Consider the following 27,685-nt stretch of genomic DNA (forward strand, 5'->3'; position numbering starts at 1 on the left):
AACTAAAATGCACTCAGGAAGAGAACATGGATTTGTTGTGAACTTACTATATACCTAATACGTTAAGTATTGTCACAGAGACACTATCACATTATTTGAAGATTTACAAATAAAGTAATTGAGACCAAGGAAGGTTAACTAGTCTGTCTAATATCACATAGCTAACAAATAGCAAAGTTAGGATTCCTAACCAAATGCAAGAATAATAAAGGGGAAAAAAAATCAAGCAGAAAAGAGAGATTTTTTTTTTTTTTTTTTTTTTTTTTAGTGAGCATCATAGACTACCAGTTGAATGTCATTAGAATAATGAAGTTATTTCAAAACTGTATGTGATATTGGGATATATTCAATATAAAATGACAAATTACCTTGACTATCAATCTCCACTATCATCAAAATTAGCTAGAAATTATTATTATTGCACCTCGCAGGCCTTAATTTTATTTTTTTAACAAAACAAAAGTGGATGAGGTCATGTATAATGAGAAAAATAAACCAGAGAATAAACTCATATGCTGTGATAAGCCTAAGAGTTGAATTTCTTACATAGAAAATAAATAAATGGCTTATTTACTACCTTCAAATATATGAAGTCCCACCATGCTGAAGAAGCAGAGATCTTTGTGTCTTTTTCTTAGAGGGTTGATTCAGTTAGACATAATGCAGAACTTCATGACATGAAAAGTTATTTTGTCATTAAATATACTATCAACAGAGGTCTTAAAATCTTTCTCCCTAAAAAAGCATCCCCAAAGACATACAGCTTATTGCTTTTACTATTAGCATGACAACCATCTTGGAGTTCTGAGGTCCTGATAGTTCATTGTTGAATTTCTTTTCACTTACCATGTTTCTAAGTAATATATCAAAAGCTCCTAATCTTTCTATTTTACAAAGTGATTGGGTCTTTACAGTTTCCCCAAGGAAATCTCTGTTCTTAAGCCATTCAGAAAGCATAATAGCCTAAGGAGACATATAGAAGATTCAAGAGGCCTGTTCTTAGGTTGGACTCTTTCTTTGAATAATATGTAACTCTAAGTCTACTGTAAGTCAGATAAAGAGAAAGGGAGAACAGAATGTTCTTGTTTTTTTCCGGAAAGCAGAGTTCATGCCATAGATGTAGATTGAATCTAGCAGCATAAACAAACACTGAAGTATATAATACCACCTTAATTATTACTGGAAAATACAAATAATAGGTGACTTTGGGGATTACTTTGGGAATCACAGCTTCCATAAAGGGCCTGATGTACTCAAAGCAATAACATTACTCTGTTTGCCTGCTACCATTTAGTGTATGAAAATACTTCATTCACTGTATAGATGCCTGTTTTTGTCCATTAGACAAATGAATTGGGAAAACGTAAACTTTTAGAAAATGACAGTCCTAGTATTATGTGTTTTTAAGAAGCTATTTAAAAAAAATTACAGCCTTCTTATTCTTTTTTTTTCTTTTCTACTTTATTCCTTTTTTATTAAATTTATTGGGGTGACAATAGTTAGTAAAATTATATAGGTTTCAAGTGTACATTTCTATAATACATCACCTATATATCACATTGTGTGCTAACCACCCCAGAGTCCATGGTAGAAGAGCGGGTCAAATATATGGTAATGGAAGAAGCTATTTTTAACCAAAGTACATCATATTTTGGCCAAGGCAGTGAGGACAGATCAGAGAATGAGTAAATTAAAGTTCACATTTCTCTCCACACTGGCTTTCAGAGCAGAGACTATTCATATAGTCAGTGACACAACTTCAGGGAGGACCTGATTCATCCTCACAACCAGCAACTAACTGTACCTCAGTGGAGCTACAAAGGGAAATGGGGACCCTCAGGCCAGAGCATCCCAGTCCATGATCTCCTGTTTCTCAAAATGAATACGTTTGGAGGTCAAAGCTGACAGATGTATTATTCAGAAAACAGTTTCAGTACCAAGGAAAGGACAAATGTTGAAGATGCTGAAACATAATAGCTATAAAGTCGGTGACCTAGTATATATAGGGCAATTCACAATGCAACAAACTTAAGTCCCTGTAAGCTATTTGTTGCCTAAGATATTTCTAGGGAGCTATTGAACAGATGCCTCCCTTACAAAAAACAACAACAACAACAACAAAAAAAACGCAAATGTAAATCCAACCAAAGATAATTTTGTCATCCTAAAATGGTTCTGTGCATGTGGAAACAGTACTTGCTTCTTCCCAGTGGATATTTTTGCTGACATTTGCTCTGATGAAGCTAAGTACTTATAGGGTTAAGATATTTTATTGCTTTATTTTTTACCTTTCAGTCTGAGATATGTGTGAATTTTGAATATGTGTAAGTTAAAACACATGCTGCTTACAGTGGCTTTCAACAAATTATGTGTTTTGACTCCTGCTGTCCTCTCTGGCTTCTTTTGCTTACTCTCCTCTGTTCTGCTGCAACTACTCTGGCTTTCTTTCTGATGGTAATTACACCAAGATTTTTTTTCATTCAGGCCCTTTGTACTTCCTGTTTCCTCCACCAGGGAGGCCACTTTCCCAAATCTTCATCTGTCAGGCTGATCCTCATCGTGTAGTCTCTGCTCAGATCTGACCTCTTCCAGGAATATACCTAACATAGTGTCTTCGTCTAAGTTGTTCATCATATGTCCCTAGTGATTTCTTTTAAAGCACATATCCCAATTGTCTCTTTTGTTAATTTATCACACACCCCATTTTAATGTCAGCTCCGTGAGGACGTACACCTTTCCAGCCTTCCTCACTACTATCCCCAGTGCTTTAGAACAGGGGTGTCCAAACTTTTTTCAACGTTTTTCACCAAGGGCGATATGCGGTAAAATTTACAAACAGCCGGGCCACTCACTCGAGGTGAAGTACGTATTGCCTCACCTGGTTTATTTAACTAAACTAAATATATTTTTGGAATTTGCTGCGGGCCAATAAAAAATGGGTTGCGGACCGCAGTTGGCCTGCAGGCCGCAGTTTGGACACCCTGGGCTTAGAACAATCCTTCACAACAGACAGACTAATACCCAAATTCTGTTAAGCCCAGGTAAAGCCTATATCTATCCCAACACATAACCAAATGATACGTACATTATGCACAAATACACACAACAGCCATCCATACTTCTCTTTATTTTCTTGAACACTTTGGCCTTCCTAGTGAGCAGAATGGCAAAACACAAGTGGAACAACCTAGGACAACATTATTATTGACAAACACAAAAATTATTGTTTCCACACCTCAAAGGAGTATAATGCCCTTTGGTGCTTTAGACCCTTCTCATTTCAGGGACTTCCATTAAAGAAAAAAAAAAAAGAAAGAAATGCTTTTGTCTTTCAGCTATGCCATCATGAACTTGAATTTGTGGGAATAAGCATTATCTTTTCCCTTTATTCTTTCTGCAGAGTTTAAAGTAATGTCAGTTTTTTCCTTTCAAATCTAAGGTATTTTATCAGCATAGATAATTATAAACTTTTCAAAGCAAGGTAAAATCTTTTCGATTCTATCAGACTACTAAAATAAATGGAAAGCTATTTGAATTGCCAAAATTGGCTCAAATCAAACAAATGCAATCAATTCTCATTATTTGCAGATTTTTGTATTTACACATTTGTCTACTCACTAAAATTTATTTGTAACCCCTAAGTCAACACAGGGAACACTTTTGCATGCACTTATTTGCTAACATGCAGAGCAGTTACTCGACACACACATTGCCCAGCTGAAGTTGAACAAGGCAACACTGCTTTTTTTGTTTCACCCTCATCCGATAAACAAGTGTATTTTTTTTTCAGTTTATTTAGTACTATTTTTCTTTGCATTTTTGTTCTCTTTGCTGATTAGTTTGCTGTTTAAAAATAGCCCCAAGTATAGTGCTAAAATTCTGTTTATTGTCTTCCTACATTCAAGAGGGCTATAATGTGCTTTATAGAGAAAATACGTGTGTTAGATAGACATTGTTTAGGCATGAGTTACGGTGCTGGTGCTGTTGGCCATGAGTTCAATGTTAATGAATCAACAATGTATCTTAAATAAAGTGTCTGAAACAGAAACACACATTAAAATAAGGTTATGTATTGATCATTTGATGAAAATGTTGTGACCTGAGGCTTGCAGGAACCTAACTATATTCCCCCAAGAGTAATGCTTCAGTACTCACTAGTTCAGTGTTGACAGCGATTTTATAGGACATGACTACTGTGAATAATGAGAATCAACCACCTACACTTCTTAGGGAAGAAGTACGTAACTCTTCTGAAAAGTTGTTAGGAGACTAGCAATCTCTCCAGTACTTTTATCATCAGAAAGCATACAAATCAATCTTCCAGAATTTCATCAGGAAAAAAAAATTAGTGAGCTGCACTTTCTCCTAGCCAGCAATATATGATTTGTGTGGTCACCTCATCAGTGTGCTTTCATTTTCTGAGGCTAGAAATCATCTCCATTATCAACAGCAACAACAACAAAAGGGTAAGGAGAAGCTGATAATAAAACAATTAAAAGCCCTAAACCTCCAGCACTGTCTCTTCTAGCAAATATGCTTGATATTCTTTTCTACTGAGTACTCCTATTTGATCATTAGTAGTGTACTCTGTTAAAACAAATGGGAAGCCTTAACCTGGCTGATTTTTAGAGATAAGAACCTACAAATGAAGCTTATCGTGACTGTCCAATTTAAAATGTAGAAGCCATATACCTAAGATAAAATATCAAAAACATATAAAACATTCAATTATGTGGCCAACATAAAGACTCTCCCACAAGAATGGGATGGCAAAAAATGAAAGATGTGAATGTATACATTTTACAGAACTTTTGCAAAGACGAAAAAAATAACATAGTTAAATACAAAACAAAACAAAAAAAACGAAAAAAATTAACCAAGAATCAGGAAAGTACAATGTTCTAACTAAATATCTCTTGTTATATCATAGCTCATATTTTCCTACTCACTGGTTCCCTCATTCTAATATTCAATCTTTGCTTTTTGTATTGCTTTTATCATCACTTAGAAATATGTTTTTCTTATCCCAATGATCCTCTATGGTTTCCTAAAGTTCACAAAAGCCGTATTTTCATGTTGCCACTTACTGAGTAGGAAAGGGAAAAGCAAATATTTGGTTAAGCATTAAGTATAAGTTTTCAAGACAATCTCAGAATTAGTGTTCTGTAGAGTCAAATAAATGCTATGCAATTTTTTAGTTTCATTATATTAATTAAAATAATGTTTAAAAGTGTAGTATCATGAAGAAATTTGATAGATGCCTACTTTCAAATGTTAATGTTACATTAAATAAATTCTAAATGAGAAGGGCAAAAGTCAACTAAACAGCTATAAAAATAATAAAGAAAATAGAAGAGGAAATTCTAAGTAATAATGGCTAAGAATTTTTCAGATCTTAAAAGGAAATCTGTTTTCAAATTGAATGCTGAGTTGGATGGGGAAAAAATGCCCATGTAGGCACATTATTGTGAAACTTTAGGAGACTAAAGATAAAAAAGATCCTGAAAGATTCTAAAAAGGAACCAATAAATATATAAAGGGACACGATTTAGACTTTTAAGCAACATTTGATAATAGAAGACGAGTCTCTAATTCCTTCCAAGTTCTTAGGAAATGTGATTTTCATCCTAGAAATCAATATCCAGCAAGGCCTTATATATCTATGTCTATCTATCTGTCTGTCTGTCTGTCTGTCTATCTATCTATCTATCTGGCATCTGTCTGTCTATGTATCTGTCTATTGAGAGATGCAAGAAAAGAGCAAAAATGAATGGTTTTATTATTTTAAGAAAGTAAATTTTAAATAAGTTATTATAAGTGATAAAGAGAAGGGCATTTACAGCATATGAAGAAATGCTCCAAGAATTAGAAAGGAATGTGATTAACCAGAACAGTGTGCTCCTAGGATGTCGGTTGTACAGGAGGCTCAAGAGCAGTCAGTCTAGATTGCATAAGGAGGGTGGAAGGAAGTTTTTGGAAAGACTAGAATTCATGAACTAGTAAGAGCCTACAAATATATTAAAGCCACATAATGCAAGAAGAAATTTGGGAATTTCATACATCTAGGAAAGAAAAAAAAATTGTAAAAGGGGAAAGTAATCATAGCATGGTATTTGACTCTGCAATAAAAGTAGTCAAAAAGCTATATATAATTATTTAAATAATACTTCTTGATTTCCAGCTTTTACAACAAACCTATAGATAATGTAGGTAAGACTAATTATAAATACAGAGGAGACTATAAATGTTTTCTGTCTTGACTCAAAAATGTTATCAACCCATAATGTAGGCAGTTGAAAGATAACATCTATAACTATTGAAAAAAGAAATACGGTTTCAAGTATATTAATACAGATTATAATGAAAAACAGAGCAATGCAAAATAAATTATGTAATTATGTTATTAATATAGAGTTAACCACTAGAAGAATTATAGAAATGGTTAAGAAAGGTCATCTCCAGGGACAGAAACTAAAGATAGGTAAGGCTAGGCAGAGGCAAGATGTTTTCCATTATCTTTCTGTGTTAATAGAAGCATTAAATGTGTGCAGGTACATTGGAGGGGGAAAATTCTAGAAACGAGCATATTTGTAACTTTTAAAAAGTCCTATACAAAATTGAAAGAAAAAAATAAACCAAGGCAAAAATTAAATAGATTTTGATTGGCAAAGGGGTCATATCTGTTGAAGACATTACTAGGATGCAACAATATAAAGTTCTTCTATTCTGGACACAAGGATGAATATTCTCCACTCCCTTGACTTTGGACATGGCCATATGAATAGTTCTAGTCAATGAAATGAAAGCTGAGGTGGCCTGGTTTTGGTCCTGGCCAGAGCATTTAATTGTTGGATGTGCAACTCTGTAGGCCCACCTTCCCCAGCCACAGTCATCTTGGATAAATAACTCATACAATTCAACAGGGAAAACAACCAAGATGGCAATGAGAATTAGAAGATTGTAATCAAGACCTTGTGGAAGAGGAAACATAAGTATGTAATAAATATGGAAAACTTTTATATAACAAAAAATATTTTAGCTGTCAAAGATATACTGACTTTTAAAAATAATGACAGTGATGTTAAGGATCTGTTTGATTAGGCTTTTCATAGACCATTGACAGGATTATGAATTAGTATGAATTTCCTTAGTGTATATTAGAAATAATTAACTAAATGCTTTGTGGCTTTTGATCTGGTAATTACGCTTCAGTCATCAGAAATGAGGAAAAAATATATATGCAGAAGGATTGTCATTTACAGCAATATTTTATGATGGATAAAAGAAGGATTCAAACACAAAATCTGCAAAACACAAAATTTATGATTAATTAAATTACGGGGATGAATATCCTGAAGCTATGAAAATTAATTTGCGAATGGCTTTATTGTCATCCATAAATGTTTCAGGTATGACATTAAGTACAAAAGTGCTAGGAAAGAACACACATAAATATTAACAAGCGATTATTTCTCGAGTAAAATTAGTGATTTTTATTTTGTTTTGTGTTGTCCAAATTTTCTACCTTAATGTGTTACTTTTATAATTAGAAAAAAAATCTAATCAGAGCTTCAGTTTATGTTAAAACTAAATAAAGCAAAGTTTTTATATATTTTTGAAGGAATACTTAAATAAACATGTCCTGAATTAGATTCACCTAAGAAGCATTATGACATAAAAGAGTCTTAAAAACAAATTTACAAACAAAAATGAACAGAAACTGAGGTAAATATAATGAAGTAGTGCTTTGAAATCTAAACTTGCCAAAGAATATGAAAAGTAAATGGAAGTCTAATGTAAACTTTGAGGTGTGAAATCAGAACAAAAAATTCTTACCAGTATAGTAATAGCCATTTTGACACTAGTGAACGTAGAACAAAGGAAAGCAGAAGTAATCCTTTGAAAGAGAACAGGGTTTGTGTTCCATGAGTCTTTTTGAAAAATCTGCTTCCTTAGTCTACTTTTATCCTGCTCCATTATGATACCACAACTGCGTTATACACACCCTGTAATAGTACTTCAGATATCTTTAGTAGAGTGGGATCAAGTGGCTTTTTCTTACTTCCCTCCGCCTTTATGAGTGGGGGGAAGAAATGAGACTAAGCCAGTATTTGCAAAATATTTAATGTTTTTAAAAGTGTTAGCATAAAAAGTTATTAGCACTGCCGTTCCACTGACATTTTTTAAAATTTATTTTACACAGATAAAATGTTTTCTATTCACCAAAAGACATGTTAAAACATAAACAGATGACTAGAGTCTTTCCAAAATTTAATGAAACATTTTATAAAATTGTTGTCTTGAAAGTTAAAATCTTGAAATGTTCATGGAAAATGTATTAGAAAACACCCTTCAAGGCCATATAAAGTTCAGAGTTGCACAAAATGTCGTGGTTAAAGATTTATACATTTCCCTGAGGTTTGGCCAAAAATACACAGTACATATTATATACAGTAAGAGAAACTGAAAGTAGTTATTGATGCAAGTACCATTTTAATATTTTATTTAGTATTCCAGTTTAAAGTGAATTTATGCCCTAAATAGCCTGATATTTGGCTTAAGAGAGCACATAACTGCTTTTTAAGACAAATTGTGGATGAAACTATACATTAGATAATAAAAGCATGAGTATCTGAATTCCTTTACCTTTCTTTATTGCATGTGGATTGAAGTCTTTCATTTTAATATTCTATTTGTGAACACATATGGATTGTTACACTGAATTAACTTCAAAGTGATATTCAAAACCCAAGTCATAATCATAACCCATTACTTCAACCTTGATATAGATTAAGAAATATGCAAAACTAGTGGTACACTTAAGAGATGTTAGTGCTGTGATACAGCCAAGAAACATAAAACCCTTTATTTATCCCTCTGGGCTCAGTTAATGTTCAAATCTGACATCCTCTTTTATTGATCTGAGACCCCAGTGACACAAAAGCACAATTTATAAGAACAGCACTGCTCAGGAAACAAGTATCTTGCATAACTTTACATGCTCTTGCCTGTAATAGAGTTTTAATCCTGTTTATTTAATTTTCTGGGTAAATTCCCTGTTTGTTTTTAACTCCCCGAGGAACTATTTACTCAAGAAGAAAATCCGATGGCATTTCAAATCAATGAGAAGAGGTGGAGAGTTTTATATATGTTGTGACAATTGCCTAACCTTATGAAAGAAAAAAATAAAGCCGTATTCCTACTTTAGTATTTATACTACATAAATCCAGAGGAACTCAAAGATTCTTTTTGAATCATGAAATGAAAGTAGGATGGATAGTAAATAAAAGTATGGGCAGGTTATTATTATTTTTTTCCTTTAAATAACCTGGAAGGGGAAAAAAGTCTTTCTGAACAAGGCACACAATTCCTGGAGCAATAAATTAAACAATCCCTAAATTTAAGAATACACACATTTTTAAAAATTATGCTTTGGAATCATGATTTTAAAAAATATAAACAGGTTAAAAGAAAAACAAACATCTGGATAAAATAGCTGCAAAACATGACAAAGTATGTTACTGTAATGTAAGTTTTAGTAAGTCATAAATAGATCTACAACACAATAGAATACAGGGCAAAGCTATGAACAGGTGTTCACACACATACACACACACACACACACACACACAGAAGAAAGACCTGTGATTAATTTTTGATACATACAAACAACATACACATAAGTATTTTGAAGATACATATTTGACTTTTACCCAATGTATTCCACCTCAGGCCCAAATCCAAAGTAATCCACATAACTTTTTCTGGTAAATATGTGGATTTGCTTTAAAAGAATAATTTTGACCCAATTTTATTATCCTACATTAAAGAGTTCGCATGTTGCCATTAACTACAATATGAGGTAGCATCAGAATAATGAAAGTCAACACAAAATAAGGTGTGAATATTTAATACATGAAGAAAAACATTAGCTCATTCATGGGATTTCCTTATTTTAGTCATTATTAGTGATTACATCCCCTCAAAATGTGTCTCCATTCCTTAAAGAAAGTAATCTCCAGACAGGTAATTATTTCAAAATTTTTCAAACCTTTGAGACCTTTCCAACACAATAATAGAAACAGGCAAAGAGAGCCTCCCTATCCACGCTGAGGTAGGAGCTTGTGAAAATGGCAAAGGCCCAACAAACCAGCAGCAAGATGCAGACTGATTTAAAGGGGAAAAGTCACAATGTACCCTTCCCATGTTTAATGTCACCCTATCCATGGAAAATATCTACCATCGTTTTCATTTGTGCAAATGTATTATTGGTGGAAGTGGTAACTGAACAGTATCAGATAGTTACACTTAATGCTAACTGAAATCTACATTTCTTTAACTTATGCATGGCTTTCATGAACAGTTCTTACTGTTTATCTGTTGAATTTTGTGGAGGGGATTTGTGGATAAAGAATGCACTGAAATATTGTGAAATGTGTATATGTACCAGTTTCCCAAAAATGATAATAAAACGAAATCCTAGTCTCTAGTATTAGCTTGTGTGGTTGTATTGAAGAAGCTTATCCATTGGAAAATTTCACAGAGCTAAGACAGCTCTCCAGAGCTACCTTGTCTTCCAAGCATCTAAAAGCCTAGGACTCAGTATTTGTGACTAATGTGCACTTGGGGGAATTGGACTCATTGAAATTAGCAACATCAATCACTATATTATACTGGGCAACTATTGTCATTTATGTAGGACAATTACATTGTGAGGCCGGAATTATAATGACCCCCATTTTACACAGGAAGAAAAGGGATTAAAAAGTTTAACTGACATATACAAAGTCACTCAACTAGTAAATGTTGGAGCCATAATTCCAATCCATGTCTGCTCATTTTAATATACTACTAGCTGCATTGACACATGAGACTTGGAAAAGGCGGTAGTCTCGGAAGCAGTAGACTTGGCTTCCAGGTGAGAGCTCCTCCACACATTTACAGCAGCTTAGAAACAACTCACTTAAATTTCTGTTTTCTCATCTGGAAATGGGTATAGTAATAATTCCATTTCTCCCATAAACTTTAGAGAGCTGTAGTGAAGATTAAGCAGATTTGAAAGTGTTTTGAAAAGATAAAAACAATACATAAATTCAAAGCTGTATCAAATATATAAGCTCTCTGAAGGCAAGAATTTCCATTCGATGCTCCTCCGGTGCTCTGAGCTTGCTGTTTAGTTCCCAGTAAATGGCTGTGATACAGGGAAGAAGGGACTGTTTGGCTCATTTATAACAAATTAATCGAGGTATTTATTTTCTCATTTAAACTCTCAATTATGTTATCAAGCATGATGAGGAAATAGCTTCATTCTACAAAGAGGGGCAAAAAAGTTTTGTATCATAAAACTACTAATCATATTCATAAAACTATTATTTGTCTGATTCCAAATCTCATGTTCTCTTGACTTTTCATTTATAATTTAATTAATTAAGTGAAATAAAACATTAGGAATCTGTAAATGTACACAGTTAGACAAAGTGTTGAGATATCTTAATTATGTGTTTGAAAGATCTACCGGGGATAAAAGAGTTCCAAATTGTTCAACATCCTAAATGTAACTGATATGCAACAGAGGGGAAGATGCAGTACTACTCGAGTTTCAGTACCTCAGCTTTTAAAAATTATTCCCATGCTTTAGTTCACTAAACATAATATTAAGTGGCTTAGGTGGTTTATTTTGTTAGTCTCTTCTTTGTCACCAAACAGTGTATGTCCTGCCTTGGTATACAAACAATAGAAAAAGATTCCAACCGGAATATAGAAATGCATTTTTCATTGTCCTCTGCTTTTCATATCAAGTGCCCTTCAAAACCGTCCAAAGTTCCTAACACTTTGGATAGTAATAATAAAAGTTCACAAATATTTGTGTACTGAGATGGGCCACGCACAGTACTCAGTGTTCCATATCTATTGTGTGGCTTCAGAATATTCCTATAACGTATGATTCCCTTTTACGAAGGCAGAAACTGAAGACTTGGATTAAGTTCTTTGTCCAATGTCACACATTTAATAAATAGTAAGACTAGAATTCAGTTTCAAGTTCAGACTCTTCACCAGTGCTGTTCTATCTCCTGGGACATCAGGGCTATAAACAACCAAGAGTCAAGTTTTTGTTGTTGTTGATGTTATTTTCATAGACAAAACACTTGTGATGATAATCCTTGATTTGTCTGTGCTCTGAGATTAAAGGTGAGGATTCATGGTCCTTCCCTTTAAAAGAACAAAAACTATAAAGCTCCTCAACATACCTTCTAATTATTGCCTCTGTTTCTAAGATTCCCTCTCCAATTGTAAATTAGCAATAACACTGAAAACTAGTCAAAACTTTAAAAAACGATAAAACAAATAAAATTATAAATTATGAAAGTGCCTGGAAATTATAGAGCTCAGTATCTCTATTTCATACATAAACTAAAAACAAAATTGAAAATTTTCTATTCCTCACAAACAAAATATAGAACATGAATAAAGAAAAAATAATGACGAGTGGAAATGTATTTTTCAAGAAAAACTAGCAAAGCACACACTGTTTCTACCATCCCTACCACCCCAAAGAAAGTCACTTCCAGAATTTTCTTAGCCAAAGACTTGTAATGAGGAGAGATTTTTTTCTTTTTTTCTTTTTCTTTCTATTTTTTTTTAAAGAGGAGCCCTCCTCCCATTCTAGAATTTAGGAGCTATTTCTGTGGTAGCTGGACCACTAAAAACAGATAGTCTCTTTAAATATCTGTAATTCACAATAAATAGCTTATATGAAACTCTTGAGGAATATGTGAAAAATGTTCCAAATCAGACCCACTAAAATGTATATAACAGTATTTTCAAATATATTGACCAAACTGATCACCCTAAACCTCATAATCCTTATTCTTCAGATTGAAACTGAAGTTATTGTGTGCTGCATGTCAGTCTCAAGGTATCCTTCAATAATGAATGACAATCTAAATAATATAACTAGGAGGCTATATATGCCATTTATTTGAGAAATGTGAAGAGATATGAAAATTAAAACAATCTAAGAAACTATCTACTCATCAATTCCCTTCCAGTAATGCCCTCCATATCCCCCAATCCTGTTTGTTTTATTCAGTTGAAGACAATTATAATGGTCAAGATTTAATTTTAGAACTTGAGGTACAAATTAGTAGTCAGCATTTTGGATGATCTTTTTCAATAATGTTAATTAATATATGAAAATTAAACTCAATAATAGCAAGGGTTTTTTGGTTTGTTTGCTGAAGCAAGTAATCAATAGAATGAAAATAAGACAAAGCTAAGTTATTGGAAAACTAATACATAAGATGGACTACTGGCACAATAAAGAAAAAAAGAAAGGCATGCATATTAAAAAAAATCACACACATGCTAGTGCAGATATGAAAGCAATTGTTCTATGACAAGAAACTGTATCTCTAAACTTCTCATTAACAGATATCCTCTGAAAGAAAAATATATATATTTTTTTGTATTTTGATACCGTTTTTTGAAAATTTGCACTGAAATAATTAACATGGAAATATGTGGTACATAATATTCTGGGGGTGGAAGGGAGACAGAGACAATTTTGTGACTGTTCAAGAGTATATATAGTCACATTCTATGGAAAATCCAAAATTAAAATGGAAACTGAGCACAGCTATAAATGTTTGGGCCCTTATAAGGGAGTCTTGTATTCTAACCATATGGCTTTTGCATCATTCTACCAGCATTTATAAATCCTGTTATTATAAATGTATATTGTACATATTTTCAGCATATCCTTTTCACATATAGCAGTGTAGCTTTAGGGGTACAGATAATAATTTTGAATATATCTGGCTTGTAGATGAAAATGAAAAAATATATGACACCTGTCTCTGAATAGAATTTGAGGCAGACACCAAATAAATTGTTTCTTTTGAAATTCAATGTAGAACAAAAGCAAATTTGGACTTTCAAAAGTATAATTCTGTAATAAAATATATTTAATAATCTATAATATTTAATGTGTTTGATAGATAAATAATCATGGAGGGCCTCAATGTAGTAGGAACTGCGCTGTGGTTTGTGAAAGATACATAGACAGCCATGGCATGATCCTGCCTTCAAGCAGGTCACATTTTCATCCTCCAAATTAATTTTAAAATGTTTTCATTCTATAAATTAAAATGATCAAAAATGAAAAAATACTTTAAATGGAATAATACTGAAAATAGTAGATGTTAGACTCCTAACCAACACCACGGTGAGACCCACATTCATTTTTTACCCAAATTAGTAAAATCAGCTTTGAAAAACATTTTGATGTTTGAAAATTTTTAAATCGTGGGTAATTTTCAAATTTTCACTTTGAATTCAACAACTGATTTTCCTATTGTATTGAAGAGACATAGTCATATAACAGATGTGGCAATTAATTATTCCGATCATTAGAGAAAACCTAGAAATTTTGAATGATAATTGCCATAACAAAAAAAGCTATAATTTTAATCATATCTGGAGACTCTTTAGTAGGATCCGGTTAAAAAAGAAGTAAATATATTTAACCAGTTGCCATATATTAATAGTATATAGCCCAATAAAATGTTTAAATCTAAGAGTGTAGCTCTGTCTAATGTATCCACTGCTCACTTATAAAAAAGTAGTTTAGCATGTCAATTTAGATTTCATTTCCTATAATAGCATTTGCTGTGCAGATGAAGTACTTATGTCAACTTTTTTTTTTTTTTTTTTTTTAATGGGAGAAGGAAAAGGAGGAAGAAGTGGAGGGAAAAACACACACTCTTTAAAAATTCAATTATACAGCAAAACATGCTGGAATAACTAGAAAGCAACTGCTTTTTTTAAGCCTTTTAAAAAACTTTGGGCGGCTCTAGGAAATTTTAAAATTTGTGAAGTGTTATTGGAAGAGATTACGAGATCTGAGATCTAGGCATGAATCAGCATTGTATTGTCAAAATGCACAGTGCAAAGAGCTCGTCACTTTAAAGGCTTGATATGAAATGGAAATGCTCCATCCCTAGACTCAGCAGGTTGAAGCCTATAAGACCTCAATAAGGAGTAGCATAGGAATAAATTAGTATTAATATTAACCTTCTATAGTTTCATTTAGTAATTTTTATTTAGCTTCTCTTTTCCTAAAATATAAAATTTCAACCAACACCCTTTGATTCCTGTTTAGTATAATGTCTCATTTTCTTGAAAGTCTTGTGATAAGTGAAGTATGAAAGTTTACAAAATATCCGATGACAAATTAATTATTCTTACATACAAAGAGCTATTTCTTCCTTTGTAACAGCCACCTGAATATAACTGAATAGTTACACCACTGGGCTGGGTTCTACTGTGTGCTGTTCCATGTGTTCATGGCTTTCTTCACACCAGCATTGCTTAGTAGCATCCAAGTTGATTCTGGTTTTATGAAATTTTTGCATATCTTTAAGTCGATCATTCCAGGTTTCAGTAATTACCTCAACAAAAATAGCAAAACATGATAACCCAGCAAATCCATAACTACTTACAATCTATAATTTAACTGTACATACATATGTATACATATCACATACATACTTATATGTATACATATACATGAAGTTACATTTATGCAAAGTGTAATAAAGGTTTAGCAAACATTAATTAATTTGATGAACACAGATATGCAATCTCAATAATTCATGACTAAAATCCAATGAAGAGAGATACACCTTAAAATTTATATATGCAGAATCAAGGCTATAAAGCTGGGAAAAATATATAGTTTTAGAATTCTTTTTTCCAAGAGCATTTACAATCAGTGCTATTTCAGAACACCTTTATAAATCAAGTTTACAAAAATACTTAAGATAACCTATTTAAAAATTAAAATCGAAGGCACTCCATTTTTAAAAGAAATCGAGAGTTATCTTTCAAACAGCATTTTAAGTGAATTTTTTCAAAGTAAATGTCATTTATATTTTTTTCAATTTTTCTAAATACATTTACTTACAATGTTTCAAAAGGTATTCAGTGTGCGCAACAGTTTTATGAAAGAACAATATACTCTCCAATACCTCCATCTGCTGGCTTAGAGAAAAAGTAGATTTTTTTATCTGCTGTTTCTTTAAATTTAATATTTTTATAATTTATTTTTTATGCAATTGAAATATAAAATTAATTTATATTTTAAGTGGGTTAATATCTATTTGTGAAAGTCATTCACAAAAAGAAAGATTTGAACAGGAAATTTAATATTTAATATTGTTTATTCCAAAACCCTATGTGATCAAGTATTCAGGTTTTAAGTCCAATTAGTTTTATTTAAACAAGTTTTAGTAATAAGTACGGCATTAAAGTTTATTAAATTTCTTTAGAATGTAAAAGTATTTAGTATTTTCCTAAAATACTGATTTTGTTCAACTGTATGCAGTAGATTGTGTATGCCCATATACAATATTAAATTTATCATTTTCACAAAAATGTTGAATTTTTGCAATAAATTGCTTTTGTATAAGAACTACTAGATGAACTTCACATCCTCATACTGAAGTTCTTAGACAAGACCCCAGTGGCCAGTGAATGTTGAAGGCGTAAAGGCCAGTAAGGTTTTGACAACTATTTGAAAGTGCAAAGAGGGGAATGGTTGAAAAAAGGAATTAATATGAGAAAAGCATTCATACAGTCTCTAACAACTAGAAGGCACTCTATAAACTTGGAAGGGAGGGAGAGGGGAGAAAGAAATTCTTGAGACCCATCACTGGTTTCAACTGTTGAACAATCAGATGCTCAGATACTGGTCTTTTATTCTAGTTTTAAGGTTTGTATTTTCTTATAATGAAGGTTTATGTTTGAAAAGCTTTTCATGGGGTGGAGGGGGAACCTTAGTATTATCTGTAGCTAAAAAGGAAGGGAAAGAGGAACAGAAAGGAGGAGGGAGAGGGAAGAAAAGAGGGAGGGAGAAAGAAAGTGGAAATCTGTATTTCCTTCAGGTACCCATGGAAACAAGTGGGAACAAATAGGTACTTGCATTATCCCACTGTGACTGTGAAAGAGAAGGGTGTGGGAGTTCAGTGCCATGAACAATCATTTTACCCAGTTCAGAATATAATGACTTCATTTTATTTGCATAACCTTAACCCATTCAGTAGATCTTGCTGGATCCTTAAATCAGTGTCAACCTTGGCATTTCCAAATAAGTTCCTCCATCTTAGAAATTAAATTAAATTAAATTAGTAAACAAATATATTTGCTATTTTGAAATTATATTATCCATTCTCTCAACATATAAAATTAACCCTGTGGGATTTTTATGATTGAACTTTTAAGAGGGAAGACAAGATCCTTTATGAACATTGATTGATGACACATTTTAATAATGGAGTTAAAGAGCAGAATTCCTTAGATTTCTGGAAATAAGAGGAAGTCATTTTGGTTTTAGCTATCAACATATTTGATGCTGCTGCTTCCACTTCATACAGGAAAGAATCAGGGACTCACTCCCCTGACTGCAAAGGCAAGAAAACAAAGGCTAAGCATTGGAGAAAATCCCTGAGTAGGATTTAAATGATCAAGACTCAGCTTGACAAGTTTGATATTAGAGATTTCCATTCATTTCTCTTTCTGAAAAATTTTGTAACTATTTTTACATTTCCTACTGCCCTATGCAAAAAGAAAAAAAAAAGGAAAGAATAAAGATACAAACACTCTATTTCATTTTACAATCTCTAGATTGTGAAATTCCTAAAGGAATGAAGAAACTAAGCCTCACAGATGTTACATGATTTGCCCAGTCAATGAGTCCAGAAAATTCTATCCAGTGAGTCTCTCTTCTGTAACAGTGTCTCACTAGTTCTCTTTAGCAATCAATAAGATTACTTATAATATGGGAGTTGCAAATGCTGTGATTCTGAATTTCCATGTGGGAAACTTGAAAATGCATTTAGTTTCTCCCCACCATTTGTTTTAGTGTCCTAGAATAATAATCCATGGAGGAGTAATTTTGGGATCTGAAGACACATACATTTTTATTTCAGCTTCATTTTCTGAGGAAAAAAAATCTGTGCAAAGTGAAGATGTGATTTTCATTTCAGTTTCTCAGAACTGTGGGCAAACAAATTGTGTGTGTGTTTTAATGAATTTCATTTAAAGAAATGACATAGATGTACTCATTATGTGGAAATTCAGAGTTATATATATGTTTAATATCTGTACATTTTTGTTTGCATATCTATTTTCCATAAAATTTACATTAAAAATAAATCTATTTAAAAATATTGAGACTGAGGGCCCAGTCACGTAACCTGCACTAACCATAATCTTTAATCTTTACAAAGCCCCAACACAGTCATTTAGCATTTGTTGGACCCAAGGCATATTCATTTTGTTCAGTGGACATACCTATGATTTTCTCAGGACCTCTCATTATTTTCACCAATGAGTGAACTTCTCAGTCATTGACAATTTTGAAAAAGTACAGCTGTCAAGTACTTTCACCTCATTTTCAACATCTATATAGTTCCAATAATCAGTCTTGCCTTAGGTCCATTAATTTTCAAAGCATTTTCATACTAGTGTACAATTACATACGGTTAGATACTTAGCATGGTAAGCCACTCATAATTCAAGAAAATACCGAAAACTGATAGCAAATCAAATGAATAATCGAATCTAGAGGTAAATAGGTCAAGCATAAAAGCCTTCAAAAAGTAAACTATAGCAGTTTCTTTATATATGTGTGTATGTAATATATAATATATAATAACTATATAATATATAACTATATAGTAAAATTTTCCAAGATATTCTTATAGAGATTTTTTAAAGCTGCAAATCGATTTTAAGTCTCTTTCTCTTTCTCTCCCCCTCCCCCTTCCTTCCCTTCTCCACCCCACCCTACCCATTTCTTTCCTCACTTTATATCAGCATTTGAAGAAAACATACAGCACTGAAACTTCCTTAAATAGGTTCTTTATAAACAATTTAATGCTAGGCATCTAATCTAGTATGACCATCCTAATGACCCTGTTCTAGCAAAGAAAATTGTTTCATTTCTTCTTTCATCCCGGTGACAGTGGTTTCAAAATGAGTTGATGATGTTGCTGATATGATAACCTAGCTAACCCATCGAATATCTATATGATTAACGCTTAATATGGGGAAGTGGGATGGCAACCAGTTGTTTGTCTAATGTGGGAAGACAGCAGCTGGACTTTGTCTGTGGTAATTTTCCTCTAGCTCCTTTACACTGTAGCCAAAGTGGGAGGTGAGCCATCTGCAAAGCCCCCTCCAAATTGTTAACTATGAAATACAAACTGAGAACATCAAAGCAGGAAAGAATCGCCCCAACCCAGTAGGCAGGAAATGATGGCAGCTGCTGGGAAGAGGGCAGGAAGGTGCAGTGGCAGCGGCTGCACGGCCTACGCCGGCGCGGGGGTGGGAGCGCCGGAACAAAGACCGCCGAGCCTTTCCATTGAACCCTTTAGAGACTGGATTGCTTGGATTCTCATACTTTGTAGCCTTGACAGAGCTTCATCGCGTGTCCCGGAACACTGAGCGGACCGACAGGGCTAACATGGATAACTGCAAAGACTAAAATGGCTGATCAGCTACTTCTTCAGATTTTCAAACTCGGCCGGATCTAACTGCTGTCAGGTGCTCTTCCTCCCGCTGCTGTTGCGGGAGCCCCGCTCCCTGAGAACAAAGCGCACCCGGCCCGCGAGCTGACCCGACCCTCCGGGCAGAGTTGCCCCCTGCAACTGAAGGCTGAAGCTCAGCTGAGCGGCGAGAAATTGACGCGCGGCCCCTCCACCAGCACCCGGCGCGGCCAGCCTCCTGCCTGCGTCAGCCTCACTCCTCCAGGCGCCGTGCCCCTCCGGTGGGCGTTACGTAACAGCCCCGAGCCCAACTACGGAACCATTTTAACTACTTGTCCCGTCCGAGCGAAGGATATAAAGCTCGCGGAGTCTGTAGAGCGAACCCGAGTTGGCTTGCAGATCTAAACCCGGGGGGGAAGGCGAGGGCTACAGCTCCCTGGGCAGGCGGCGGGGCTCAGGCACTTCCCGGTGGGATCTATCCAACAACCCGACAGCGCGCCCTGGGGAGCAGCGTGTTCTCTTTGAGCAAGGTGCCACCAGGCGCGCCAGGTGGGGGTGAGGAGGCAGTGAGGGCTTCTCTTGAAGCACTCACCAGATGCCAGAACCCCCTGAACCTAAGGAAGACCCCCTCCTCCAACCCCCACCCCTCCTTTCTAGTGCGCACACTCTTCAGTGCTTTTGGCTCTCTCCTCACCTCCCCCACAGCCAGCGGGGGTCCCCGAGATTGCAGCCACTTTCTCCCTACGCTATTACACGCACGCGCGTGTGCAGTCACTCACACCCACACACTGACACACAAAAACACGCACACACCACCCCGCACTTATACTCGCTGGCTTTCCGCGTGCGGCACCAACAATGCATGAATATTCATTACTTACAAGCATTGGTGACTGCGAAGCTGTTTGCTACCTCCAAATTGTCGATGTGGGGTGTCAGTCTGAACTCCGAAGTGGAAAACTGAACCATCCCTACCCGAAATGCACTGTATTCCTGATCGGCGCCCCTGGGAAATAGCCCCCCTGCAAAGAACAAACACCAAGCAGAACAGTGTCAGTGCCCGGGGGAAAAGAGAGGAGCCCGCTAGCGCCCAAGAGCCCTAGAGTCTCTTATTAACGCTAATAGGCCGAATAAACACATCCAGGGACACGGGAAGCGGGGGGGGGGGGGGGGGGACGTCCAAATGGTAGCCAAAGGGTCAAGACACAGATGGGAGTCTGAGGGCAAGGTAGGTGGCCAGAAACGTTCGCCTTCCCTCGTCAGCACAAGCTTTGCATTCAGACCCCTAGAGAATCTCAGCAAAGGGGAAAATGTTAAAGAAGAATTAATAAAATCTGGGGGTCAAAAATGAGAAGACCTTTTACTCTATTGTATCAAAGCCATCGTCTTTTCCCTTTGCTTCATCCCAAGAAAAACATGTATATTCTAGGCTGTTTAAATCTGGAATGCAGTCAAGGTATGACATAAGTCTACATGACATGAATTAATTTGTCCACTGTGAACAAAGATTACCACCAAATTCTGCACAATTCAAAAACAGAGCACAAAGGGTACCTACCTATCTGTATGCTGTTAGAAGAGACACCAAAAATCAGTCCCCATAAAACAGGAGAAAGGAGGACAGATATATGCATAATCTTTTGCATTTCCAAGAAAAGTAGAGCATCCACAAAATATCCTTTTTCCCCCTTTTCCTCCTCTTCCTTCGTTGGCCGTTTTCCTCAGCAAATTAGATCCTCCGCATTTTGAAACAGCAATTTAGCACCAAGCTGCTAAAAACCTGAAGTGGAGGCAGAATTCCTATTTCCCAGGTCCTGTTGGTGGCTGCTGATGCCCTGCACCCTGTCCCTGCTCCCGAAGTCCGGAGGACTGGTTGGATGCAGTTTTCAGCGGAGCTGCCGCTATGGTCCCAGTGTCTTGGAATATTCAGCACCCTCCCATGCACTCACACACACTCACCCTCTCTCGAGCTCTCTTCTCCCTCTCTCCCCTCTCTCTCACACACGGGCGCGCGCGCACACACACACACACACCCACACCCACACATACACACATACACGCAAGTCACAGAGAGGGGAAGGCAGTCCCGGACGCGCGTGCGCGACTCGCGGCAGGCGGCTAGCGCGCGCGCCCACCTCTCCCCTGCCTGGCACCCCGCACCCCGCACTGCCCTAGCAGCGTCGCGTGCCCAGCGCTGGGAAAGCGCGCCGGGGCTCGGCAGCGGCTATCCCTCGGCGAGACCTCTGGTCTCGCGAGCTGTCGTGGCCCCCGCGCGCTTCTGCCTTTCAGCACCCGGGACAGCGCCCCGCTTCCAGCTTGGCGCTACCTTTGTGCCGCCGCTGCAGCGGCGGTGGAGATGTTCCAGCCTGGACCAAATGCAGCAAAGCTGATTTCTGGCTCCTGTGCAGGAGAAGCCGAATTGCTAATTGTTGGCCTTGAAGCGTTCTGTCACCAGGCCCTTTTGTTTCACGTTAAAAGTAATTTTAATTTGTATCTTCAATGGCCTGTGAAAACCCACCTAGCGATATAAAACGCTGCTATCCACCTCACCTGACTCAGCCAAAAAGCAAACAAGCAAAATACCCATCGAAGAAGTGTTCCTAAATTGTGAACTTCAGCTAAAGGTGCCGTAGCCATGGTCCAAGGAAAACCCCCGATTCTGTCTTTAGAGGCTAAAGTCGCATAGAAGATCAAGATTGAAACGTTGAACTACTTTGCATAGAAATCCCATTTTTTAGAGGGTGTTGCTCTGGGCTGTGATGCCAACTTGCCGAGCCAGCTCGGTGGGGACTCTCTGGCCGCCTTCACTGCACTCTCTCTCGTAGTGGAGACATGTAGACTTGGTTCCTTAGTAGAACCTTCTTTATACGAATCGAAAGCAGAAGACTCCGTTTTAACAGGGAAAGGCTTGTAGGAGAAAGGCTTTAGAAGATGAGAAGATGAAGCGTGTCTAGAAAGGTCGCTGAGCTGCAGACTCTTTTCCAAAGACTTAGTTGGAAACTGGATATCCCATCGCGGTTTGACCGTGAGTTTTGAAAAATCATTGCCCAAGGAAAGTAAGCTAGCGTCTCATCATTTTGAACCCGCGACCTCGAGCCCACTGAGAAAGAAAGATGAGGTTTGGGATTAAAAGTGTGTGGGATGGGAGTTAGTGTGGAGTACCGAAGACTGGACTCCCCCCGCCTATGGAATTTGTGCACTTCACGTGAAACTGGTTGCCATGCCAATGCCTGGGAACCTGCTTTGGCAATTCCCTCTGCTGCCTCAGAAATTTCTCACTAAATTTAATAGCTTTTGTGGTTTAAACAAATAAATAGAGGAAAATTGAATACAAGGGACCATTTCCAGGAGGCAGGAGATTGGAGTCCACAATACTAACGGAATAACCTGCTAATATCTCAGAATGCCAAGTGAGTTAGTCTATCATGCTGCCTTCCTGTGCAATTGTCACAGTAATGTCACCCCTGCAGCGTCCTGTTGACTGTATTATCTCTTACTTGCCCCTATATCACTCTAGGCCTCAATTTCCCTATTGTAAAAATGAGGAAGATAAACAAAGTGGCTTCTATGGCTCTCAAATCTTATAATTATATAATTCCAGGTTATGGTCTTCCCTGTTTTTGTTTTTTTAATACATATCCCTAAACCAGGAAGTTTGAAAATATCCACAATCTATTATTAAGGCTATGTACTGCAAGTAAAAATAGCTCCCAATTTTATCACTAAGAATTTATTTTAGTCTGTTAATAAACAATTCACTATATAAAAATAGATTCTGTGAATTAAAATGCAGTTAGCCTTTTAAAAATTAAATAAGAATAAAAACAGTAAGAGCATAAATAAATATATATCCAAATTTGCGATATAAAGAATAATTAAATAAATTTTACCCATTCAATCACTAATTGTAATGTAAGTCACAAAAATGATTTCAAGTAAGTGTTTGAAAATTTAAAATTATGTATAAAAGAGTGCATAACAAACAGCTCAGAGCAAAAAAAAAATAACTTTTCTCAGCCATTTTCTTTTTTTTCTCCATTCAATCTTTTTACAAGAAAAACTTCAGTTTTATACAAAGTAACTTGGAATGAAGTAAGAGTGAGAGCAAAATAGAGAAGCGTATGTGGAGAAATGGTGATGTTTAAAGTGTGCGTCAATGTAAATTATTTTTTTTAAATGTTGTTTCATCTTAATTTATTTCAAAGTCAAGGGCAAAGGTGCACTCAAAATTGACTGAATTACATTCTATGAAAACAAACGACATAAAATAAAATAAAGAATTTGCTGAATCATAGAGCATTTTCCCTAGTAAATCATATGCAAGAACTCAGGGCAAATATTACTGTTTACTGACCATTTATAATTCATATGTAAAATAGAAATAAAAATTTTAGTAGGTTTAACTTGTAATTCAGCTGCTCTTCTATTGTATCCTTCAGGAGGTAGTTATGTACGTATGTTTCACAATATAGCTGGATATATTTCCTGTAATATTATTATAATTATATTAATATTATCACTCATGGAACTTTTTCAAATTCACTACAATATTTATATAGCTTCTATTTTCAAATAAAATATTGTCAATATAAATGTAATACATTTAAATTGACTGAAGAGGTGGTCATTAAAATAAGTGAAAAATACTCGAATTTATTTTTAATGTTTGGAAACTTTTTATTTCAAGAATATATCTCAAATTGATCAGTAATAAAATCAGTTTTGAAAATTTTAAAACTACTGGTACAGTTGAACAGAATAGTGTGCTCAAGGAAAAAGTTTGCTATTTTCTGCCCTCTGCTGTTCAATTTTGGAAATTATCTAAAATACAAGTTGTTCCTGAAGCAAAGGATCAGTTATAGTTTAAAAAAAAAAAAAAAGGAAGAAATTAAAATATTATCCACCCTATCATTTGTTTGCTTGGCTTGATGCCACTGTTGTTGTTTTGTGTGTGTGTTTAAATATAAGTTTTAGCAATAAGACTAGAAATAAGTAAAATTTCAATTTCTGTTTTACCCAATCTTTGTTTCATTATAGGAAACAATAATTTCCTTTTAAAATCTACTTTAAAATATTTAAAGTTTTTATACACACTTACATATTCTACACAGTTTTAATTTGTGTTCCATAGTGAAAAAGCTCTGCATAAATGAAAATCCTTGTGTGTGAGGGGGCTGATAATTTTGAAATGACTGGTAGAACAATTTTTAGGTGACTTCATTATCAAAATTGGATTATAAATGTCAGTGCCACAGTTTGTAGTGATGGAGTCTCACCAAAGTGGAGAGCATTGTCTCCCTTCCTGTTGATCTTCTGGAAGTGTGAAAATGTAGGCCATCTGAAAGGCTTAGATGCAGCTCAGCATTAGAAAATAAAGAGAGTCCCTGCTAATTTCAGCAGAAAATAGCGAAGTTAGCAGTTCTTGCTGAAGGAACCAGGTTCCCAACATGAAATCCTATTGGCTGAGACAGAAAATTTTTAAAAAGTAGAAGAGAAAACATAATAATTTTAACCATACAGGGCTATAAATAAAAAGAAATACTCATTTTGGGGAGTTTCAATTCTTTAAATAAGATAAAGAATAATATCAATATAAATAGTTATTCACGTTGAGATAATATTATTTTTTTGTGCAGAAACATTTTAAATCACTGATTTAATAAGCTCAATTACACGACCCAAAACATATATCTGAAGTTAGGCTTTTGTACATTTTTTAATGAATTCAGAATGAAATTCTAAAATTGAAAGAGTAAGTAAAGTTTTTACTTCAGATTGTTCAGGGGCTTTGATTATATGTACTGGGGGTGTCAAAAAATGTATACACATTTTAAGAGATGTTATCTATGCTCAAGCATTAGTTCACCGTAATCAGAAGTGTTTGGACGCTGATGGTAACCACTTTGAACACCTCTTGTAATTGCAGAAGTCAAATGTGACTTACATTCATCCTTGTTATTGGTGCATATTGAATATTACAATTAATACAGTTTTATTCCTTTCTTAAAATGTGTATATGGTTTTTTTTGCACCCTCTGTGTTTTAATTAATTTTATCTGAATAGCAATCTTGTACGAGAAATAGCTATGAGAAAGTAATGTTTCAATTCATTAATTAATTCAACAAATTATAAGGGAGCACTGTATTCCAAATAATGGGCATGATAACAGTGGATAAGAAGATAAACATAACAGAAACCTCCCTTACGAAGATCCCAGACTGTATTCAAGTAGCAAATGGTTAAGACCACATGAGGAGGACAATAAGAAATGAAACGAACAGACTTATAATTAAAAAAATATGAGCAAAGAGAACCTATTATGCACATTATAACCTGGCGCTCAGGCAGGAGGGGAGTCACTAAAGACTGACACCTGAACTTAGTCAACTACAGGATATCTATGTGAAGGTTTGGATGTAGCTATGGAGCACACTTCTTTTTTTTTTTTAAATTTTAGTTTTCAGCTTTATTGAAGTATAATTTACAAATAAAGCAGTAAGATATTTAAAGTGTACAACATCATGATTTAATATATGAATACATGTGAACTGAACTAATGCATCCGTCACCTCACATATTTACCCTTGTTTTTTGTTTGTGAGAATATTTAATTTCTACTCTCTTAGCAAATTTTAATTATACAGTAGTGTTATCAAGTGTTATACATTAGTCACCATGTTATACATTAGACCCTCAGAGTTTTATCTTAGAAATGAAAGTTTGTACCTCTATATCAACCTCTCCCTATTTTCCCCACCGCTCCACCCCCAGCCTCAGACAACCAGTTTTCTACTCTGTTTCTGTGAGTTTGACTTATTTATTTATTTATTTATTTTAGATTCCACATGTAAGTGATGCTATGCAGTGTCTTTCTCTGTCTGATTTATTTCACTGAATGCCCTAGTTTCATCCATATTGAGGCTCAATACAATATTTCATTGTATGTACAAGTACATATACCACATTTTCCTGTTCCGTTCGTGCATTGACACTTAGGTTGTTTCTATACAACCTGATATACAGCACAGCAGGTTGGCTATTGTGAATAATACTGCAATGAACACAGGAGTACAGATAATCTCTTTAAGATAACGGTTTCATTTCCTTTGGATACACACCCAGAGACAGGATTGATGGATCATGTGGTAGTTCTATTTTTAACTTCTTGAGAAACCTCTATAGTATTTTCTATAGTGGCTGTACCAGTTTACATTCCCATTGACAGTGTATAATGGTTCTTTTTTTTTCTACATCCTTACCAGCTTCTATATCTTGTCTTTTTAATAAAAGCCACCCAAAAGGTGAGAGGGGTTATCTCAGTGTGGCTTTGATTGGCGTTTCCCTGATGATTCCTGGTATTGAGCACCTTTTCATGTAGCAGTTGGCCATTCGTATGTCTTCTTTGGAAAAATGTCTATTTAGGTCCTTTGCCCATTCATTAGGTTATTGTTAAAAATTTTATTGTTATTTTTACTATTGTTATTTTTACTATTGTGATGAATGAGTTTCTTTTATATTTTCGATGTTAGCCCCTTATCAAATATACAATTTGCAAACATTTTCTCCCATACATAGGTTGGGTTTTTGATTTCTTGATGGTTTCCTTTGTGTGCAGAAGCTTTTTATTAGGTTGGTGCAAAAGTATTTGCGGTTTAAAAGGTTAAAAATATTTGCAAACACCGTAATTACTTTTGCACCAACCTAATAGTTTGATGTAGGCCTAAATGTTTATTTTTGCTTTTGGTGTCAAATACAAAAATAATCATTGACAAAACTGATGTGAAGAAGTTTGCCCCCTACGTTTTCTTCCATGAGTTTTAAGGTTTCATATCTTATGTTCAAGTTTTTAATCAATTTGAGTTGATTTTTGTATATGGTGTAAGATTGAGATCCACTGTCATTTTTTTTGCATGTGGCAATCCAATTTTCCCAAAACAATTTATTGAGGAAACTATCCTTTGTGCAATTATATGTTGTTGGCCCATTTGTCAAAAATTAATCATATACACATTGGTTTATGTATGGGCTCTCTATTCTGTCCCATGGATCTATGTGTCAATTTTTAATGCCAGTACCATACTATTTTCATTACTATAGCTTTGCAATATAGTTTGGCCTCCTATGTTGCCATCTTGGT

The 27,685-nt window shown here is 35.2% G+C and overlaps 1 protein-coding gene across 7 annotated transcripts in view; it reads right to left on the reverse strand.

The window, feature by feature from the left end:
- GRIA2 (glutamate ionotropic receptor AMPA type subunit 2) overlaps positions 1-21,746 on the reverse strand; it is a 121,944-nt gene extending 100,198 nt beyond the window's left edge. For 6 of the 7 annotated variants that reach the window (XR_012498169.2, XM_019733150.3, XM_019733151.3 and 3 more), the window contains exons 1-2: positions 21,106-21,743; positions 20,429-20,569 (exon numbers count right to left, since the gene is read on the reverse strand). Coding sequence is in view for 6 of the 7 variants with exons in the window: in XM_019733150.3 (XP_019588709.1) it covers positions 20,429-20,569; positions 21,106-21,193 (229 nt within the window). In the remaining variant the exon portion in view is untranslated. Of the gene's footprint in view, positions 1-20,428; positions 20,570-21,105 lie in introns of all 7 variants that reach the window. The other variant, XM_019733153.3, reaches the window with a different exon arrangement.
- Between the last annotated feature and the right edge of the window lie 5,939 nt (positions 21,747-27,685).

Source organism: Rhinolophus sinicus, chromosome 15 (genome assembly GCF_057876585.1).
Source record: "Rhinolophus sinicus isolate RSI-liver-muscle chromosome 15, RSI-T2T, whole genome shotgun sequence".
NCBI lineage: Eukaryota > Metazoa > Chordata > Mammalia > Chiroptera > Rhinolophidae > Rhinolophus > Rhinolophus sinicus.